This window comes from Staurois parvus, unplaced genomic scaffold, assembly GCF_062004578.1.
Source record: "Staurois parvus isolate SC_StPar_1 unplaced genomic scaffold, SC_StPar_1.0 ptg000153l, whole genome shotgun sequence".
NCBI lineage: Eukaryota > Metazoa > Chordata > Amphibia > Anura > Ranidae > Staurois > Staurois parvus.
In genome coordinates this window covers 4,686,880-4,709,029 of record NW_028317949.1, presented here as the reverse complement: position 1 = coordinate 4,709,029, position 22,150 = coordinate 4,686,880, and the positions used below count along the sequence as shown (strand labels likewise).

The following is a 22,150-nucleotide window of genomic DNA, read 5'->3' as shown; positions in this document are numbered from 1 at the left end:
TTTTGGGTGTGCTTTGAGTGTGGGCAAGGACACAGGGGCCCCATGATCCCCTATTGCCCGGGGGCCCCATGAGTTGTCAGTCCGCCCCTGTTTGGCATCCCACATTTTAACAATCTACATACAGTATTTATTTTGAAAAACTTTCCCTAACAGCACCATTTTAACCTAGAGCCATGGTCATGTAGCTGTCAACAATGCCGTTCTCTTCTTTTCACCCCTAGAGTCAGGGAGAATGCTGCTAGTTGTGCTCATTACATATCTTTGTGCTGTCAGCATTGGCTTCTGTACTGTACTTACTATGATCCCTCACAGTGTAAGTTTTTGGTGGGTTGGTGGAAATCCACAGCATGCTAGTGGCTGGAGTTTTAAGCACACTCCATTATTCACCCCCCATCTATCTGCCAAGATAGAGAGCTTCCTAATAAATGGGGGTGAATAAATGAGTGGGCAGGCATCGCCCTCACAGTGCACAGAGAACATTTACAACTTCCACTATTGACAGCATGACATTACCTCTGCAAAAATACTGAGGAAGCAGTTAAGTGACTGATTTATTATGTGGTGACTAATCACTCGCCATCACAGGAAGATGTACTGCAGACTATCACATGGCTTCATTTAGCATTAGATAATGAGGTCATTGAAAGTTGCTGTTCCAAATAACTGTAATAAAATTGATGTTTATTTGTTGATCATAAAGAAAGGGGTTAGATTATTACAGATATTTTTTTTTAACTTGGCAAGGGTTCAGTTTAAATAATTTCATTTTTGTGATTTTGGTTGAGTTCATGGTAAAAATATTGATAAAAGCCCAAGATTGCAAGATGAGAACAAAGGAAGTCTGATCAGTTGCACTCCAAACAATCTGGGTACTGGGTAACGAATAAACGCTGTATTTAGTGTGAAACGCATTTACCTACCAGTCCCCCACTGTATTTCCACTGTTTGTATTGCTTTTATCTTGGTTCAACAAAGTGGATTGTTTGGAGTGCAGCCGATCGGACTTCCTTTGTTCTCATCTATGCAGCACATGAGCTGGGCTAGCACCTACAGGAGTTGTTCTTGGAGATTGGGAGTCTCTCTACCGTGAGCAGTGGTAAACACCAAGATTTCAAGACTTTGTGTATTACATCTCCAAGAAGAACCATCTTGCCACCACTATATGTCTCTAATGCGTTTTTAGGGGGATTCCCTAGCATCACAAAATAGCATCAACTTTATCTCTTGAAAACCATTTATTTTATTACATTGATATAAAATAGTACTGAATTTATTAAAGTGGTTGTAAACCTCAGACATGAAATATGGACAAAGAATTTCCCTGTATAGTGTGTGCTTCTCTCAATTCAGAGTACTAAGTGTCACTTCTGCCCACTCCTCTGCTATCAGCATGAGTCACGTCGACAGATTTTCCTGACAGAAGTGAAAAATAGTGACAGCGGTGCGCACAGCCTGTGGTTGACAGCCTCAGTTCTGTTGCTGTGTGAAGTGGGAGGTGCCTCTTACCTCTAATCAGCTTTCAGTGCTTTACTCACTAGTATAATTTCAGCCCTCCACCTCTTGCATTTCAGAGCTGAGAGATCCTGTGTAATTTCTCCATTTTGAATGGATGTAGGGGAAAGAGGGCTATAGATAAACAGGTGCAACTTATGTAGGAAGATGTGTTTCATCTCTCTGGATTACCTGAGGCCACTTTAATTTCTAATGGCGTGAAGGTTTCTCGCCTTCAAAGTCAAATGTTATATGCATAACATTTACCCATGATGTATTATATTCATTGTCTCCTGCTATATATGTTGCATTCTTTTTATAATGACGTTTAGAGTTTCATGATGAGGGGCAGAGGTTTGCTGAACAAAAGCAATAGACAACAGTAGCTCTATAGTCCCATGTGTGCAGTTGATCCTTGTTGTTTAAAAAGTTCTTTTTAAAAAAAAAAAAAATAAGCTCTGGTGACAGGGACTCTTTAAACTTTTCTCGCGTAATGATTATTATCTTTCATAGGTACCATGTATCTGTTACTGTTCCATCAAATACACTGATGGTGTTGTGAATATTGCTCTGTGTAGTATGAACACTTGGTGGCAGTATTTATTCACAATAAAAAAATCTTTGCTTTCTGTGACCTGTATTCCAAATATAGATTATATTGTTCATGTCTTTGGATTCATGGAGAAAGCAGCTAACTCTGCCTATTTTTACATGAAAGGTACCTGAAATATAGGCAACCTCAGATTTTGTTATAAATTTACACTTTGTCATCAGTATATTTAATGCAGTTGGCACGTTTGTAGAGGTTTACGTTTTAACACTGGGCAAGATACAGTCTATGCGTTTTTCCTAAATAGTGCATGCTTTTCCTGTTAGCAGTTATTATTTTTTATGTTAGAAATCCAGCACACGGCAGAAATTTAAAATGTATGTCTTTAAAAAAATAAATAAATTAAATAAAGTAAATCTCTCCAGTACATGGATATGTCCCCATGTTTTATCCCTTTAAAAATCTACAATTACTGCAAATGTCTTTTTGGTTTGGCAGAGGTACAGTGACCTCCTAAATTCCTTTCTGTCCTTTTGTTTGAAATCCTAATCAGTGTTGTCAGCCCTGATCTTGCTAAACTACCGAATGACTCCCCCTTTCTTCCTCTCTTTTTCTCCATAAACCCTCCTCATTTACATTCTCTGCACTCCCTTTCCTGCCACACAAACTGTCTGCTGTCAGCTGAATAAATTAGACGATCTGCTTGTGTGAAAATGAGGTTCCTGCTGATCCTCCCTTTGGGAATCACTTAACAGGTGATATTTGTAGAGTGGGACAAACAGCAAGTATGATGTGCTTCCTATATGTACAACAGGAATTATGAAGTACTGGGAACGATTATTATTATACAGGATTTATATAGCGCCAACAGTTTGCTCAGTGCTTTACATTATAGTGGGAGACAATACAGAAACAATACAGTTCAATACAAGAGGGATTTGAGGGCCCTGCTCCTTGGAGCTTACAATCTAGGAGGGAGGGAAATCCTTTCCTTCCAGGTGACAGCACAAATGCTTGGTGATTGAAATCTCCAGCCAGGGGCAGACTGACAACTGATGGGGCCCCCAGGTAATAGGAAATCATGGGTCTCCCTGTGTCCACACTCACACAAAGCCCCACCTTCATATTTCAGCTCAGCATATCTACCGCGGCATAGCCTGCATGAAAGTTCCCAGCTTCTTTCTGTAGAAGCTGCTGGGCACTTCCAGGTTTAAAGATGGTTGCCATGCAGCAACCATCTATATGACACAGCCAGGGGCATTTCATAAATGCAGTGGAACTGTGTGCAAGATCATAATTTGGGCCCTAATAACAGAAGTATTGGGTGTGTGTTTCAGGGGCTGTAGGTAGCACCTACTGGTTACATGGTACAGTAAACATGCCCGATGATTGATAGATTAATTACTCTGTAACTGTTCAGTTCCCATCAGCTCCTTTCTGACAGGGTTGCCAACCCCCACAACTTTTTTTTTTTTTTTTAAATGACAAAACATGGAGAATCTACTGACAGGGCACATTTCTTTACAGAAAGCGTGAAGTATGACAGAAACTCCTATTAGAAACTAAAAGGGGAAGAGAGGGTAGAGTGATAGAGACAGAAGGGGGGGGGGGGAAGGAGAGAGAAGGAGGTGATACAATGGCAGTGGGTTGAGAGGGAGAGGGGGCTCCCCTATCCCCCCCATAATACACAAGAAGACACACACGCCCCCAAAAATAACACCTGTAAAATGTTCTACATCCTTCCGATTCTTGTACCCGGATTCTATCATTAGGGTTCCCCCCTGATCACTGATGAAGGAGTCAGTGTCCAGTAAAGTCACATAATATCCTCCCACCTTCCCGTTGCCTGATGACTCCATCACTAACTGCGTCTAACGAGGCAAGATCACAGCCCGGGAGCCCAACCCGCTCCGCCTCTACATCACACATGAGCTACTTACAAAATCAGGACGGATGCTGCTGCCACCTCCTCCTCCTCTAGTCCCCTCACCATCACCGGCAAGTCCCCTTCTCGTCCTGCCTCCTCATCTGTTCCCATCCTGGGCTCCTATTGCCCTCCCGCCAGGCCCCACTTCGAGCCTCATTCCTGTCTGAATAATGTGTCTGGGTTTCAGGTGGACACATTATTCAGACAGGCCTAAATATACTGCCCCTGTGTGGAGTCTCTCATGGGGCCCCCTACTGACCCCAGGTCCTCGGGCAGTGCTCGATCAGTCTGCCCCTGGCTCACGTAACTCTGCACTGTAAAACCGGCAGGCACAGAAGTGTGTAAGACATTAGTTTTTTCTTTAACACATGGCATTCTTTCTTCTCTCAGCTGCTATACGGGAAGGTGGGGAGTAAAAGGAAGGGAAATGGCACAGGTTCACTTTAATCCTTTACCCACCAGGTCCATGCAGCACACGACCGACCTATAACAACGCCTCCAGCTGGCCAGGTCCATACGCTCTACGCACCGGTCATTTTTACTTCTGCTGTAAGCTCATGGTCACTTCAGTGACTATGAACTTATAGCAAAGCTTTCAGCAGGCTGCTGAACAAACTGATAGCTCTGATTGTGGCTGACAAGCCACTGATCAGAGCTATTCACCTAAAATATGCCCCTCCACTATCATTTCTCTCCTGTCTCTCCACCTGCAGACGCTGAAGTGCCCCCTCTCTTATGTCCTCTTTCCTTGCTGCTTCATTCACTCCCCCAGCACTGATATCCCCTCCCTTCGCAACCCTGATCCCCTGTAGCTACCCTGCAGCTGCTGGCCTCTCCTCCCTTCCTGCTGGCTTCTTGTGCTATGGGGAAGCCACAGGGGCTTTACAAATATATGCCCCTGCCACTCCGACCCCCTTGCAATGGACCCCACCCCATCCCTCCTGCCAGCTTCAGCTCTGCTGGGAAACAGATGGGAGATTGAAGTTAGGATAGAGAGCAGGAGGGGGGCGTGAGCTTTATTGGAGGGTTAGTAAACATATGCCCCTTCCTTTCCTGAATGAGCACAGTGAGCGATCAGTACCTATTGCTTCTGTGTTCATCACTAAAGAATAGTGATTTAAAAAAAGGCACAAATTATTTTTTAAAAAAATTAAAAATTTATTTTGTTTGCCTAAGAAAGGGAAGAATAGCCTTACCCAATATATGCTTATACAATCTATCGTGTCTGTTGAGACATGCTGTAGACTGGATTGAGGGTAAATCCAGGTTTTCAAATAGTGAGTTGGAATCAAATATGACATTCATTATTATATATGTGCTCCAACTTTGGAGGCTTTCAAAATTTATAGAGTTAGGACTGCAGTACACTAGGGTGCCATGGAGTGGCCCTGCAGCTTACAGATATTATTTGCAATTGTGGGCAAATGAAATCCCTGGTTTTAATGTGAACTGTTAGACAGGACAATTTGGTTTGTTGAAGGTTGGCTGGTAAGTGAGCTGGGAATTTTCATTTGTTGTTTGACATGTGTCGCACTTCCATGTGCTTCTTGCTGTAAAGGCATAGGTTGGGGTGGTTGCCATTTGTTTGTTCACATATGACAAAACCTTGGAACCTTGTGCATTGTCCACCTGTGAAATTGCCTATATTGAATCTCCAAAATATCTTGATTAGAGATACAGTGATGGCGTGGAGAGAAGTGGGAAAATATATTCATAAATCTCTGTATTGCACAAAATATTTTCCTATTAGAAGTAATCCAGCATTCCTGCAGGGGAACAACATATAGCTTTTTGCAGATAGGCAAATCAGGGTTTGACACATTCTACATCAATTGTTTCATATGGACATGGGGAATCCATATACTTTTAAGGTTTTAAGTCACACATATTATATTCCCCTATCAGATTATTTTTATTTGATGCAAGTGTCTTCTTACATAGCATCCTATACAAGACATGTCTACTCCCTTCCTGGACATGCTAGCAGAAATAGCAGATTTATCTATACCTGTTATTTATCCACTGATTAGCGCTTCTGATTTAGGTACATCTAATATCCAAAAATGGTCCCAGGATTTTCAGGTGGACAACATAGTACGGGTGAAACTCGAAAAATTAGAATATTGTGCAAAAGTTCATTTATTTCAGTAATGCAACTTAAAAGGTGAAACTAATATATGAGATAGACTCATTACATGCAAAGCAAGATGGTTCAGGTTGTGATTTTTCATAATTGTGATGATTATGGCTTACAGCTCATGAAAACCCAAATCCACAATCTCAGAAAATGAGAATATTGTGAAAAGGTGCAATATTCTCGGCTCAAAGTGTCCCACTCTAATCAGCTAATTAAGCCATAACACCTGCAAAGGGTTCCTGAGCCTTTAAATGGTCTCTCAGTCTGGTTCAGTAGGAATCGCAATCGTGGGAAAGACTGCTGACCTGACAGTTGTGCAGAAAACCATCATTGACACCCTCCATAAGGAGAGAAAGCCTCCAAAGGTAATTGCAAAAGAAGTTGGATGTTCCCAAAGTGCTGTATCAAAGCACATTAATAGAAAGTTAAGTGGAAGGGAAAAGTGTGGAAGTAAAAGGTGCACAAGCAGAAGGGATGACCGCAGCCTGGAGAGGATTGTCAGGAAAAGTCCATTCAAAAGTGTTGGGGACTTTCACAAGGAGTGGACTGAGGCTGGAGTCAGTGCATCAAGAGCCACCACACACAGACGGATCCTGGACATGGGCTTCAAATGTCGTATTCCTCTGGTCAAGCCGCTCCTGAACAACAAACAACGTCAGAAGCGTCTTACCTGGGCTAAAGAAAAACAGACCTGGTCTGTTGCTCAGTGGTCCAAAGTCCTCTTTTCTGATGAGAGCAACTTTTGCATCTCATTTGGAAACCAAGGACCCAGAGTATGGAGGAAGAATAGAGAGGCACACACTGCAAGATGCTTGAAGTCCATTGTGAAGTTTCCACAGTCTGTGTTGATTTGGGGAGCCATGTCATCTGCTGGTGTTGGTCCACTGTGCTTCATTAAGTCCAGGGTCAATGCAGCCGTCTACCAGGAGATTTTGGAGCACTTCATGCTTCCTTCCGCAGACTAGCTTTATGGGGATGCTGACTTCATTTTCAAGCAGGACTTGGCACCTGCCCACACTGCCAAAAAGCACCAAAACCTGGTTCAATGACCGTGGGATTACTGTTCTTGACCAGCAAACTCGCCTGACCTGAACCCCATAGAGAATCTATTGGGCATTGCCAAGAGAAAGATGAGAGACATTAGACCGAAGAATGCAGAAGAGCTGAAGGCCGCTATTGAAGCATCCTGGTCTTCCATAACACCTCAGCAGTGCCACAGGCTGATAGCTTCCATGCCACGCCGCATTGAGGCAGTAATTGCTGCAAAAGGGGCCCAAACCAAGTACTGAGTACATATGCATGCTTCTACTTTTCAGAGGTCCAGTATTGTTCTATGTACAATCCTTGTTTTATTGATTGCATGTAATATTCTAATTTTCTGAGATTGTGGATTTGGGGTTTTCATGAGCTGTAAGCCATAATCATCACAATTATGACTTGAACTATCTTGCTTTGCATGTAATGAGTCTATCTCATATATTAGTTTTCACCTTTTAAGTTGCATTACTGAAATAAATGAATTTGTGCACGATATTCTAATTTTTCGAGTTTCACCTGTATATAAAATACTCCAGAGATACCGAAAGGGGTCTGTAAAATTATAATATACGAAGTACGACTGTGAGACGCAATATAAGATAATACATTGTGCATATCTACCAATTCAAGGTTATGACCCACAGACAGGATTTGACCATAGATGCCCAAAATGTGAAGACAGGCTGTAAATCCAGAATATGATTGATGACCGTATATTATATATTTCATATCTTAGGCAGGCCATAGATGAGTCGAAATCTGAATGTTCTGTCGATCAATAAACAAAAATGGCGTATACGACTGTGCCATCATTTGTTTTGTTTTTTTAACAAAATGCAGCATGTTGGATCAGGCACTTTCTATTGCGACACATAAATCGGGTGTCACGGCTGGCACACAAATGATCACTTGTCTATGGCTTGCTTTCGATTCTAGATTTCTCTTTATCTTAGAAAAATATATATTATGAGAGAGTTGTGATGGTGACTAGAAATTATTGGCAAAGGAAATATATAGGAATTTTGTGGGTAGAATTGGTCTTATGATGGGTTATAGAGAGATGGAGTCAGGAAAAGATTGGTACAATTAACATTATGAAATTATTTTAAAATTGGCATAAAATGTAATGTCCGGTGATTGATATTTGACACTGTAGAATAATTGTAGTATAGATATTGGACTCCCTCTTTGTTTTAATGTGTAATTTAACCTGTATAATAATTTTGTTTGCTTTGTGTAAAGAAAATTGAAAAGAATTACTAAAATGCTTGAAATAAAAAAATTAAATTAACCACTTGCCTACCAGGCACTTATACCCCCTTATTTACCAGGCCAATTTTCAGCTTTCAGCGCTGCCGCACTTTGACAATTGCGCGGTCATGCAACATTGTACCCATATGAAATTTTGATAATTTTTTTCTCACAAATAGAGCTTTCTTTTGGTGGTATTTAATCGCCACTGGGCGCTTTACTTTTTGCGCTATAAATAAAAAAAGTGCAAAAAATTTGAAAAAAAAAAAAGTTTCTTTGTTTCTATTATAAAATTTTTCAAACAGGTATTTTTTCTCCTTCACTGATGTGCGTTGATGAGGCAGCACTGATGGGCACTGATAGGCGGCACTGATGGGCACTGATAGGCAGCACTAAAGGGCACTGATAGGCAGTACTAATGAGGTGTCACGGATAGGCGGCACTAATATGCAGCACTGATAGGCGGCACTGATAGGTGACACTGATGATGGGTACTGATAGACGGCACTGACTGGCATCACTGCTGGGCACTGACTGGCGGCATTGACTGGCACAACCCCTGGGCACTGACTGGTGGCACTGACTGGCAGCACTGGTGGGCGGCACTGGTGGGCACAGGTGGGTGGCACTGCTGGGCACAGGTAGGTGGCACTGCTGGGCACAGGTGTGTGACACTGCAGAGTGGCACAGGTGGGTGCACTGCTGGGCACAGGTGGGTGCACTGCTGGGCACAGGTGGGTGATCTGCTGGGCACAGGTGGGCGGAGCTAGTGGGCGCACTGCTGGGCACAGGTGGGCGGAACTTGCGGGTGGCACTGCTGGGCACTGATCATCAGGGCACTGATCACCAGTGCCCTGATGATCGGTGCCGATCCTCGCTCTGACAACTGCCGGTTCTCGGCAGTACTTTCCTCACGATCTGACAGCGTGAGGTAAGTGCAGCCGAGAACCGGCACTTGCATTTCCCTCTGATCAGCGTGTCATTGGACACCACTGATCACGTGGTAAAAGGCCGCTGTGATTGGCCTTTTACCACATCACGTGATCAGCTGTGTCCGTAGGACACAGCGATCACGGAGATCGCCAGGTGCGCGCCCCCTGGGGCGCGCAGGAGAGCGCGTTCTGGGAGGACGTCATATGACGTCCACTCAGAACTGGCCGGCCGCAGTGAAGCCGTCATTCGGCTATCTGCGGTCGGCAGGTAGTTAAACAAAAAAAAAGCCATAGTAAGGCGTCGTTCACACAGGGCACAAGGTGTTTCACGCATCCCTGCGCAGTCAGTTCCATTAATGTCATTTAGGGATGTAGCAACTGCACAAACACAGCTGTTGCTCCCAATTTGACATCCGTGTGGGTCCAGGTGCATGTCCCTGAGCTCACATTGTCTGCGTTCAGGGCCATGCACCCGCACCCACACAGATGTCAGCCATTGCATCCCAATTAACATGAATGGGACTGCCTGCACTGGGATGCACAAAACACCTGTGCATCCCATGCAGGTAAACACGGCCCTCAACAGGCTTACACTTCAGTATGCCCCACATGAATGAGGCCTCAGTAAGAACTTTGTAAGTTATGATGTGTTTGTGTGTGCTAATATTCATTTTAGTGTTTTTATTTTGATGAAAATAGCGATTCAATAAATATTTGTTCAATTATTGGAGGGCCTAAAAAAAATAAGCATTTTTTTTTCTACAGGTCATGTTCTTTCAGAAAATGTTTAGTTTGGATGGTCTTTTACAAACTTTGAAAGGTTTAAGTGAAAAAATAAAACCTCCAGATTTTTGGAGTAAATAGTTTTTATTTACAGTTTTGCACACCTTCAGTTTTAACCATTTCACAAAAAGGTGCAATTTAAAATTGACAAATATTTGTTGACCCTTATAGAGCTTAGTGGCACCGCTCTGAAGCTGGTTCAAAAGGAAGAGTCACCCCACTGGCATAGGAATGAAGTGAGCAGCATCCTAGCCACACACTCTGATGCGTTTCACCCCGCCCACTGGGAGCATTATCACAGAAGCATCTGTGACCAAGCCCGATGGGCAGGGCAAAATACGTCAGAGGGTGTGGCTAGTGCGGTGCTGAGGTCACTCCATATACTCAACACGCCTGACTCCTGGGGCTGGTTCTGAGCGGCGTCCTCTCCCCTTTACTTTATTACAAATATTTGTTATTTATTAACTCAATAAAGTTTTAGCCTTTATATTTAGTAAGAATTTAGTAGGAATCTTGTAAGTTTTGCCATGTATGTATCCACGAATAATGATTTTAGTGTATGTTTAGTGAAAATATTGTTTTGATAAACATTTGCGTAAATATTACAGGACCTAAAAAAAATTGGTAGCACCTTCTTTTTATTTTACTGGTCCTATGCTTTCCCAAACTCTGAAAGCTGTAAGTGAAAAAAAAAACAATGGAAAAATTGCAGAAACGGTCCGCCTCCTGAGTTTAAAAGTGGAGTGCAGGGCTTGGCAGCAAAAGGGTTAAAATATATTATGTATCCCTTAAAGCCGTGGAATGTCATATGTGCAAATTATGTCTTCTAAGTAGTTCATCTCTTTAACTCTTGCAGGGTTATAATGAAGTGTCGCACTATTTCGGTTCTATAAGACAAGTTCGAGGCGATAACTACTGTGCCTTAAGAGCGACATTATTTCAGTGTCTTAGTCAAAGTACAGAACTTCCACAATGGCTGAGCAATACCGATTTATTTCAGGTAAGTTTCCGTTGCCTAACTTCCATTTACAAAGTTACTTTTATTGGTCCTCCCCACACAGTAGTTCCAATTCCACACCCCACCATCAACTTCTGCCCTAGCCCAACATCACTTCTACACCAGCAGCTCTTGCCCATTCCCTTTAAAGGGACTGTACACCATATAATAAAGAAAGATAATAATGTTTTTGAAAAAACATGAGTCGAAGTGTCCATACATTTCAGTCTTTGTCTGTGAAAAATAATTTGCCTGTAGATATGGTTGGATCACCTCAAAAATCAAATGGAAAACTTTTGTAGTTTTATAGATCATAATTTGAATTAAATCAAAAGATCTCAGCAAACATGCATGTAGAAAATACCTTCAAAATGATGCAACATTTTTTCTTCCTAAAATATAAAACAGCTTTATACTTACCTGCTTAGTGGCAGGTATTTCACAGAGCAGCTTCAACCTGTTCTGTGGTCCTCCACTGGTGCTGTCTACTCCTCCTTTTCTGCAAGGTCCTCCATAGTAAACTGCTTCCTATGGGGGCACTTGTGCAAGCATGCTCCTGGACCAGGCTGTGTGTGTCTATTGCACAGAGCGCAACTTGGCCCCACCCCCCACTCTCTCCTCACTGTTTTTGAATGGAATCAGCGGAGGTCATTGGTAGAGCCTCCAGTGAGACCAGGAAGAGGAAGAGGCATTGTTATAAAACCTTTTGCCTTTGGAACCACTTTAAAGTGTATGTAAAGTCAAGACCAAAAAGTTGAGGGTCATTGAAGTCTTAAACTGTCAAGGTATATTGCCACCTATTAAAATATTGGACACTGCCAAACAAAATTCTTAGGTTTTTTTTTCATGTATTAAGAGGAAGGTATATTATGTTTACTTGTTTTAAACTTTTTTTTTTTCTCTATAGTTGCTTCCTGGTTTTTGGCCTGGGTCAAAACTATGTCATACATTCCAGCATCTTTTTTTTCATCTGGAGGGAGGAGTTGCTTTCTCAGTTAACTTGCCTACTGGGCACTTTTACCCCCTTCCTGCCCAGTCCAATTTTCAGCTTTCATCGCTGTCACATTTTGAATGACAATTGTGTGGTCACGCAACACTGTACCCATGTGACATTTTTATAATTGTTTTCATACAAACCGCTTTCTCTTGGCGGTATTTAATCACCACTGGGCATTTTATTTTTTGCACTATAAATGAAAAAAAGAGCAAAAAATGTTTCCTTTGTTTCTATTATAACATTTTGAAAACAGGTAATGTTTCTTCTTCACTGATGTGTGTTGATGAGGCTGCACTGATAAGTAGCACTGGTGGGCACTGATAGGCAGCACCGATGAGGCGGCACTGAAGGGCACTAATAGGTAGCACTGAAGGGCACGGACTGCCAGCACTGTTGGGAATTGATGGGCAGCACTTTTGGGGCTGCACTGTTTATCAGTGCAGATGTCTGCTTCGACAGTGACTTTGACAGCGTGAGGAAAGTACTGCTGATAACCGGCAAGTGTATTTACATAGTGGCCAGTTGTGATTGGACACAACTGATCATGTGGTAAAAGGCCACTGTGATTGGCCTTTTACCATGTCATGTGATCAGCTGTGTCCAAAGCACACAGCGATCACAGGCAGCGTCAAGGGGTGTTCTGGGAGGACTTCATATGACACCCTCCCAGAACTGGACTACCACGCTGTAACTGTCATTCAGCTATAGCGCTGTAATAAAATAGTCAAACACAACCTCCTTCCAGCATGCCTGACAAGCTGATCAGCTGTGTCCAATCACATCTGATCCTATAGAAACAAATGTCGGCTATCGGCATTTCCTTTCCTCACACGTTGTGCTGTCACAGGATTGCCGATAACTGGCAATCCTGTAACAGCACACATTTACACTGATGAGGGCACTGATCATCAGTGCAGCCTATTTGTGTCCATCAGTGCAGTCTCATCAGTGCAGCCTATCAGTTCCCATCAGCGAAGAAGAAAAACTATTTATTTGCAGAATTTTATACCAAAAACAAAGAAAAACATTTTTTTTTTTCAAAAGTTTTGGTCTTTTTTTTTTTAATTTCTCTAACAATAATTGAAAAACCCACCAAAAAAGGCTCTAACGGCATAAAAAAAGATAAAAATGTCACATGAGTACAGTGTTGCATGACAGCGCAATTGTTTTTCACCATGAGACTGCTTTGAAAGCTGAAAATTGGCTTGGGCAGGAAAGGGGTGAAAGTGTCAAGTATTGAAGTGGTTAGGGTCAGATGATCTGAAACCATACTCTAAATTTATAACATGAATATAGAAAACCATTACAGCTTAAAAAATATTAAAAGTGGTATGTTTTATCTGATTATTTAAAAAAATACCAGATGGACCTGCCTGAAATCTAGGGAGCCCATTTGTTCCTGTGCACACTGTGCTGTTTTATCTGAAGCTGTGTTATCAACCATAACAAATTTCGCCACTGTAAACTACAGAACATTTCCTGTGTTGAGGATGAGGAGAAAGCAAATTGTTCTGTAGTCCTAAAACACTTCCTGTTTTACGGCGACAGCTCTGTGTATAGATACATACAGTAAAGTGAGTGAGTGTTTGTTACTTTAGGACAGGGAGTGCGTTACTGGTAAAAAGAAATAGTCTAAAAAAAAGAAAACCAGTGCAGCCACCAAATCTATGGAGTGGAGTTACTGTATTGTATTTATACTGTTCATTTAGTAGCTAATATAAACATAAAATATCCAAGTGTTTATGATATATTATCTTTTCAATTTGCCCTTTCAAAGTTGGAATACTTCTGCAAGGCCAGAATGTACTAGAGTAACCAATTCTTTTGTTCATTGAATCCAGTTATTCCAAGCATTTAGCCCACATTATTTTCCTCTTTGTAATTGTCTGTGATGATTGTATAGTTTGTTTTTAAAGAAACAGACTATACTCCATTTCATAATAAATGTAATATGTGTGAACATTTTTGATGATCTTATGCTAATCCATATTTATGCCAAATTTTCATGTTTTGGGGTTTTTTTGCCATTTAAGGAGCCAGGAGACGATTTTTGTTAAGCAGTTGTATGGCCTAACCATTGACACACCTCTGCTTTTCAAAAAATAAAGAAAAGAAAAAATACTCAAGCACATTATAAAGCACAGCTTTCGGACTCTGAACCAAGCATATTAACCTCCCTAGCGGTCTGATTATGTCCATATTTCTGTGCTCAAGGCGGTACATTTTTTTGCATGGAAATATATTTTTTTTTATTGTAGGCCTGTAATTTTTAGGAATAACTCACTGAAATCTGTCCGAACAAGAGTCTAGTAAACATCCCGGGTATGTTACAATTTGAAACACGAAATCATAAATTAGAATTTAATAAATAATCATAAAAAATAATATAATAATAATAAATTTAACTCCATGTTTGTAAGCTGGAGAGACAGAAAACATCATTTCATAAAATCTACTGGCTTTTAAATGTGTTAGAAAACACAAGGCTAGTTAACCTCCATAGCGGTCTGATTATTTCAGATTTTTGGTGCTGAAAGCGGTACCATTATTTTGCATGGAAATATGTAGTTTTTTTATTGTAGGCTGTAATATTTAGGAATAACTCACTGAAATCTGTCCGAACAAGAGTCTATTAAACATCCCGATTAGGATAAAATGTGAAACACGAAATCATAAATTATAATTTAATAAATAATCATAAAAAATAATATAATAATAATAAATTTAACTCAATAATATAATCAAACCAAAAACACTGAAATTTGAAATATAGCGCCAAGTTCGCACATCACTGAGCTCAGACACTGAATCGTTTTCACTCAATTCTGCAAGTGGTTCTGATTTACTATCGCTGTTCTCTAGCTGGTCTAAAACCACTTTTGACCTAAAGGGACGCTTTTTGGACGCCATGGACTTTACTCAGTTTCCAGGCAGAAAGAACAGTAAAAATGCAGGCAGGTCACAGGACAAAGCACTCGGGACAAAATGTATGTGAAATGGTTTGGTACAGTAATGTTTTACTATGTGATTTTCGTGTATTTAGTGAATGTCACATTTTGTCATTTTCAAATTTCCTGCCGTTCCGTCCCCTGTATGTTCCGACGCTTGCAGGGGACGGAGGACATTACAGGGGACACTGCAGGGAGCACATCGCGGGAACGCAGGACAAGGTAAGTGAAGAACAGATCCCGGAGCAGCGCTGCATGGTAAGCCCGAGTGTAGCTTGGGGTTACCACTTGTGGTGCTGAAACTTTACCCCGAGCTACACTCGGGAATACCGCCAGGGAGGTTAATGGATGGGAAAAAATTATAAAGTGCCAGGAGGAGGGGAAAACCTGTTGTATGACCTTAAGAGGTCATGTGACAGGGTTTAGCTTTTACCTGTGAGTGTTCTTCAGCATTATTCAGAGAACACTCCATAGTGCACAGCAGGCTACACACTGCCCTCTGAATTTTGCATTTGTAACATAAATAGTGGGGGTAGTGGGAGTGTGGAATAGTCACTGGATGTTTTGTTGAAAGCGTTATCTACTTTGTTATAAGTAGAGCACTCAGTGACATTACAAACTGACACCAGGCAACCATCATCATAAATACTAGACTTGGTATGCTGCATTCTCTACTTGAACCTTCTGCATATCCTGGGCACTGCCATAGACAGTGATGGCCATCCTGGCCATATGTGTTGTATATACCCCTTAGACCTTGTTCACTTCTAAAAAGAGCTCAGGTGATTTAGTGAGCAAATGTGCATTTTTGAAGTGTCCTGTGCAGACTGAGATTCAGTTCTGCAGTCACTTTTGCGGCTGTTGTTTTCTTATTTCGGGTCACAATCCTGCGCAATGTCCTTTTTGCCTCTTTCGGTCAGTTGACCACGTCGACCACGCTTATACTTATCAGGCATCTTTTTCTCAGAAACTGTATATGCTGTCATAACCTGTGATACTGTACTGCGTGACACGGCAAATAAATTGGCAACTTCAGTCACAGAGGCATCGGCTGAGTGGGCACCAACAATTTGCTCTCTTTGAAGCCCAGTAAGCTCTGACATGACTCCATATTAAATATATAGTGCAGCGCTGTAATATAATTAAATGAATAAAAGTGAAATAGTTGATAAAGTCCTTTCACAATAAAATAATCAAACATGTGAAGGCCTCCTCCTCATTAGGTGACTGGAATCAAATAGAAAAAATGCGCACTCACCGACCGCGCATTTTAAATGCGCATGTGTGTAATTTATCCAGACGACCAGCCAGGCATGCAGATCCAGAGAACACATAGATCATCCCTCTTAAACACTGACATCAGCCTTGGGTGCAGTAATATACCTCCAGATCAAGAGAGCCCTCTTGCCCCAAATGGTAGGTAGACAGGGGTCCCCCTCCTGGTTCCAGGTACCCAGAAGAGGGTCAAAGAAAAGAGGGAACGCCAATAGTGTAGTAGGTACAAAACTTTATTGGATCAACAGTAGTTAAGCCAGGGTCACATGTGCATACAAATACCATCGGCCAACAAGCGGACTGGTAAGTGTAAAAAATAGGTAAACATGTACTAACCCGGCAGAGGTAAAGATCAGAGACCACCGGACCTCCTCGTGGTCTCAGTGGTCGGGAAGTCATACTTGCTACTGGCTCCTCCTGAGGCCTTTTGTGCTACGGCACTTCATCAGAAGGTGGACGCCATCAGCAGTGTGACAGTCAAACTTCCCATTTAAATGCGATTCGCATATGCGCGAAAATCCCGCTCTATCGTCCGAATTCCGAAAAGCGGAACTGCGCATGCGCGAATAGCCGCCATTTTGCCGTGGATCGCGGCTGTGCAGAAATGAACTGCGCATGCGCCGCCCGATCGCCGCCATATTGCCATGGATCATAGACAGTAAGCTGTGAAAATCAACAGCTACTGTCAGAAGAATGTGAATAAAGCACAAAATCAAGTGCTGGTTACCCATGGCAGATGATAGAAGGGTGAGTGGTCCGGTTAGAATCGGTTACCCATAAATAAAAACATAAGAACATATGTCCAAAAACATCCATAATTAAAAATCCCAAAAAACGCACACAGGCATTTTAGGAGGATACACACGTATTTGAAATATGGCATTTTCTATTGACATCATAAATTACCCTTCGTCATAGATGATAATACCATAATTATAATGAGATTATAAGATAATCACAGAGAGAGGGGAATTAATCCGTAAAAGCGGAATATCTCAAACCGGATGGGTATCCCTATTCCACCATCCTAGGGGCTGATATAAAATAGGATAGGATATTTAATTCACAAACCATGTGGTCCTATAATTCAAAAGGTAACTCATTTCCCCATTTGATACCCCTAATACTCTCTAGGTCATCCATGACTAAAGGTGCCTATTAAGGTGCTACATATCAAAAGGTTCAGAAAATGCACTCAGTAAACATTGTAATAAACATATATCTCTATGATCCCAAAGATTAATAAAAATCATTTTAAAATCTATGTAAAAGCTACACTATATCTTGAAATAAGTGGTGAGCAGAGTGGGAGATGTATCAATATCCTAACTATTGGCAATGAAGCAGTTTCATGACTCCATATTACTAGCGGCACACGCAGTGAAGGACGAAAGTGAGGCTTCCCACCTGTTAGGTGTCTCATCACACAGTGAAAGCAACAGAATGTTACATCACTTCCTCTGTAAATGCTAAACTTGTTACTTTCATACCTGCAAATCATGTAGTGTTTCCATTATTTTTATCTAACCCCTGTATATCAGCTGAAGTGCAGTTAAGTGGTTAATAGAAAAACAAATTAATAGTATTTACAACTGGCAGTAGGGTGGGTTTGTTGGACAACAAATCCTCAAATTAGCTGAAGATCAGGATGCCAATGTGGTAACAATTAACCCATGCATTCAAATAATATAGCTAATCAGCTGCATGAATAAGCTGATCATTTTTTTTCCAAAAGTAGCAAAAGCAGAGCCCCATAGTCCCTTGGCAGGAATCATCCTTTTTTATGTGGTCTTATAAAATATCAGCCTCTGTTAAAGTAAAGGTATAGTCTCACTTCCTTTCTGGAAACTCAGGGCACAGTTGTGGGCTGATTTATTTCCTCTTAAGCCACTACATGTTAACATAGCCAGGTGTCAGGAAAGGACTTAGTAGGGTTAAGTGCTACCCTTGCCTATTCCAATGTGATGCATCTCGGACTTTGTAAAATAGTCTGGCTGGAGTCTCCTCGGGGTTGTCATGTGAAGCGTCTGAAGGAACAATCCCTACAGCAAGGATGCAGGCTATGTGGCTGTATATTTTGGAACTCCCCCAGCCAAGGGGGGAAGTTGTAGGACTATTTGGACTACTCTCATCCCTGTTACATGGGCAACTCCCCCCCCCCCTTTAAAAGTATGGTCTGCTCTCATTAGGGTTTTGTTGGGGTGCATTGCCATAAGGCCTGACGAGGGTATGGGGAAGAGTTTAAAAAAAAAATGCATATGCTTCCCCATCACATGGGTTGCTGTAAACATGGAGGACTTTTAGCGGCGGCTAGTGAGAAGAGAGGATGGGCATCATGTTCTGCAATGTCCTGGTGGATTATGTTATTCCTGCTGGCTCTGTCCATGGTGGAGAGGTTTCCTGAGCCATCCCTGTAATGCAGTTAGAGGCCAGTGGTGGTTTCCTGAGTCATCCCTGTAATGCAGTTAGAGGCTAGTGGTGGTTTCGGAGTCATCCCTGTAGTGCTGTGAGAAGCCAGTGGTGTTTTTCCTTTCTCCATACCATGATCTTTGTAATGGAAGTTTTCCCTACCTGTGGAGGAGCTGGATATATTATTATGCGCATTTAATATGAGCGCATTTAATTATGAGTGCATTCATACTGCATTTCCTAGCACGTTGTCACTTTCACCTATTCATCACGGAGATTGCTTGGACGCTTTTTTGCTATTCATCCGAATGATCGTATCTTATATTGGACTGTTCACTATTGTCACTTATATTTATTTCCAAATATCACTTTCTCGCTGTTACTTTGCGGGACACTTATGCAATATTATTCACGTCATCGCTAAATTTGAGCTCCTCAATGATGATCATTGCCGATCTGCTCTGTGACAGCTGCCGGTTATCGGCAGTACTTTCCTCGTGCTGTGACGGCGTGAGGAAAGTGCTGCCGATAATCGGCAACTGTATTTGCTCCGTGATCTGCTGTGTCATTGGACACAGCTGATCACATGGTAACAGGCCGCTGTGAGTGGCCTTTTACCTCATCACGTGATCAGCTGTGTCCACAGGACACCACAATCACAGAGATCACCGAGTGCGTGCCCCTGGTGGCACGTGGGAGGATGTGTTCTAGGAGGATGTCATATGACGCCCTCCTAGAACTAGGTAACCGTGCTGTAGCCGTCATTGGGCTATAGCGCAGTTACCAAGTGGTTAAAGTAACGTATCGCAAAAAATGGCCTGGCCAAGAAAGGGAGCAAGTCTTCCAGAGGTCAAGTGGTTAAATAACATGTTTGGGGGGGCCCCTTAGGTATCCACAGTGGAGTTTGACAGGTGGTGGGGAGGAGATATGCCAACCCTTCACCGCCTGATTTAGATCTGTAAATGACACAGATTCTTGCATGAGTTGTAATCGGCGGAGAAGAGCACACCATACTGGCCACAGAATGTTTACAGCCCTGAGCGATTAATGTCTGTTAAGGTGGGTGGCCATGGGCAGTAAAACTGTGGCTCAACTACCTGGTTTTACTGCCTCTTGGCTGCACATGTAAACAAGTCTTTAAGGAATAGAAAGTACTCCTGGTTACTCATTCACAAAAAAATAAAATATTCAACAAACACATGACACTGTGACAGTGGGGTCAATTCACTGCATCACGCATTTGCGGTGATTACCTGTAGTAAATATCACAGAAAAAAATTATATTGCATTAAAGTCAGCACAGTGGCTAAATGGTTAGCACTTCCGTCTGGAAGTACAAGGGTCGCTGGTTCGAATCCCAGCCATGGCACCACCTGCCTGGAGTTTGCATGTTCTCCCTGTGCCTACGTGGGTTTCCTTCTGGTACTCCGGTTTCCTCCCACACTCCAAAGACATGTGTGTAGGTGAATTGGTTCCTGTCTAAATTGGCCCTAGTATCCTAGTATGTGTATGTATGAATGTAAGTTATGGACCTTAGAGAGAGAGAGAGAGAGAGAGAGAGAGAGAGAGAGAGAGAGAGAGAGAGAGAGAGAGAGTGAGTGTGTGTGTGTGTGTGTGTGTGTGTGTGTGTAAAGCACTGCTTGACGGAGCTATGTAAGTACCTGAAATAAATAAGTCAATTCACAAAACTTGCAAAATAAAACTTAAGACATTTAGCAGTGGTATTATTACCATTGCTGAAAATGTGTCATCTCCAGCTCAGATATACTGATTGTCAGGGAGCCAGCACCCACTAACATCCTAACAATCAGTGACTCACCCCTGTTAGTACATTCAGCTGTCAGTGAGCATTCCCGACTGATAGATGCATGTAAGCAAAGGGGCAGGGACATTTTTTAAAGAAATCCCCTAGAATCAATACCAGGCTCTTCAGGTCCAGCATGAACTTTAAGGGGAACCCAAAACCAAAATAGGGAATTCCCCCGCCCCTCCAAAATCCTGTACCAAAACCTTTTCCCAGCACCATGCATGCATCCTGGCAGGGAAGGTAGAAAAAAAGTGTGTGACCCATTCCTCCCTACCCCACACTCCTAAACCCCATGCTGACCACACTGTTTTTTTTTTTTTTTTTTTTTTAACATCGTCCTCGCTCTTTTGTTTGCTATCATCCAGGAATCCCTGGCTGACAACTGAGTTAGCCAGGCAGGGATGAGTCTCTGGTTGTTAGGATGCTGGGAGGTGCTGACTCCCTGACAACCAGTATCTTGAGTTGAAGCTGTCACATTAGCAGCTGTAGTAATGCTTCTGCTAAATGTTTTATTTGCCACTGCATCCACTGTGATGGAGGGAAATGGAGAGGTAGAATTCAGGGAATAGGGGATCCTTTCTGGGTTTGGGTATTAGTACAAACAAGGCCTCCCTCATGGAGGTTGGAAGAGTATTGGAGTAAAAAATATATTTGAATACCCCCCGCATGTTGGGAACTAGGGCCTCACAAAACTGTATAGAACTCTAATGGGATTCCGTACCATCTAGGAGTTTTGAAGGGTGTAAGGTGTGCCATGAAGAAGTTTTGAAATTCTAAAGCTACAAGATCAGGGTTAGTAAGATGTTGGCCTGATGCATTTTGTAGGGTCACTACCACTGGTGGCATGTGGTCCAGGTGTGCTAGATAGGCAAGCAGTTTGCCAGCTCGTTCCCCGTGCTCAAACACTCTGCAGAAAAAGATCTGTTGTTTTGGCCTTTTCAAAGTGTAGGTTGTTGACTAATCTGGCCTGCATTTTGACCTAGAATGCTTGTTCTAAGGACATTAGATGCTCTTCCACCTGTTAAATTATCAAGTTAGAGGATGCTTTATATCTGGAGATGTGAGTTGAAAAGATTAGTCTGGCATGTAATGTAAATGATTCCCAGACTGCCCCAATGGGGGCCGAACCCCGATTGGATTGGAAATTGGGATTTCTCATTCCTTCTGTAGGGTCTCCATGTCAGGAAGTGTTGATAGCCAAAAGGGGTTCAGTCTCTACATGCAAGCAGATGGGTGGGAGAGAGGGGGGTCTGTAGATGCATGGTTACTAAGTAGTCAGACAATATGTGGGAGGTAAATCCCACCTCTCCCAAATTCGGTAACAAAGATTTGGATACCAGGATATAGCCAATACGTGACTTGAATGAAATGCGGAGAAACATGAATGTGCCCTGGATATAGGGTACCTATGACTCCACGTATCTACTAGGGCAAATTCAGCTAAGAGCTTACTAAATCTAGGAAGGGGAAGCAGGCTTAAAGGAGGGGCATCTGAACCCACTTTGTGAAGGGTGAGATCTATAACCATGTTAAAGTCACCCAGCCATATAGCAGGAATTGTGGGGTATTGGGCTATAAAGGCTAAGCCATCATCAAAACAGAAAATTG

The 22,150-nt window shown here is 42.2% G+C and overlaps 1 protein-coding gene across 2 annotated transcripts in view; it reads left to right on the top strand.

Annotated features, from left to right (window-relative positions):
- Positions 1 to 22,150, top strand: part of OTULIN (OTU deubiquitinase with linear linkage specificity) — an 89,404-nt gene that overhangs the window by 51,107 nt on the left and 16,147 nt on the right. For both annotated transcript variants that reach the window (XM_089674837.1, XM_089674836.1), the window contains exon 7: positions 10,966 to 11,109. In XM_089674837.1, coding sequence (XP_089530963.1) covers positions 10,966 to 11,109 — 144 coding nt within the window. The remainder of the gene's footprint in view (positions 1 to 10,965; positions 11,110 to 22,150) is intronic.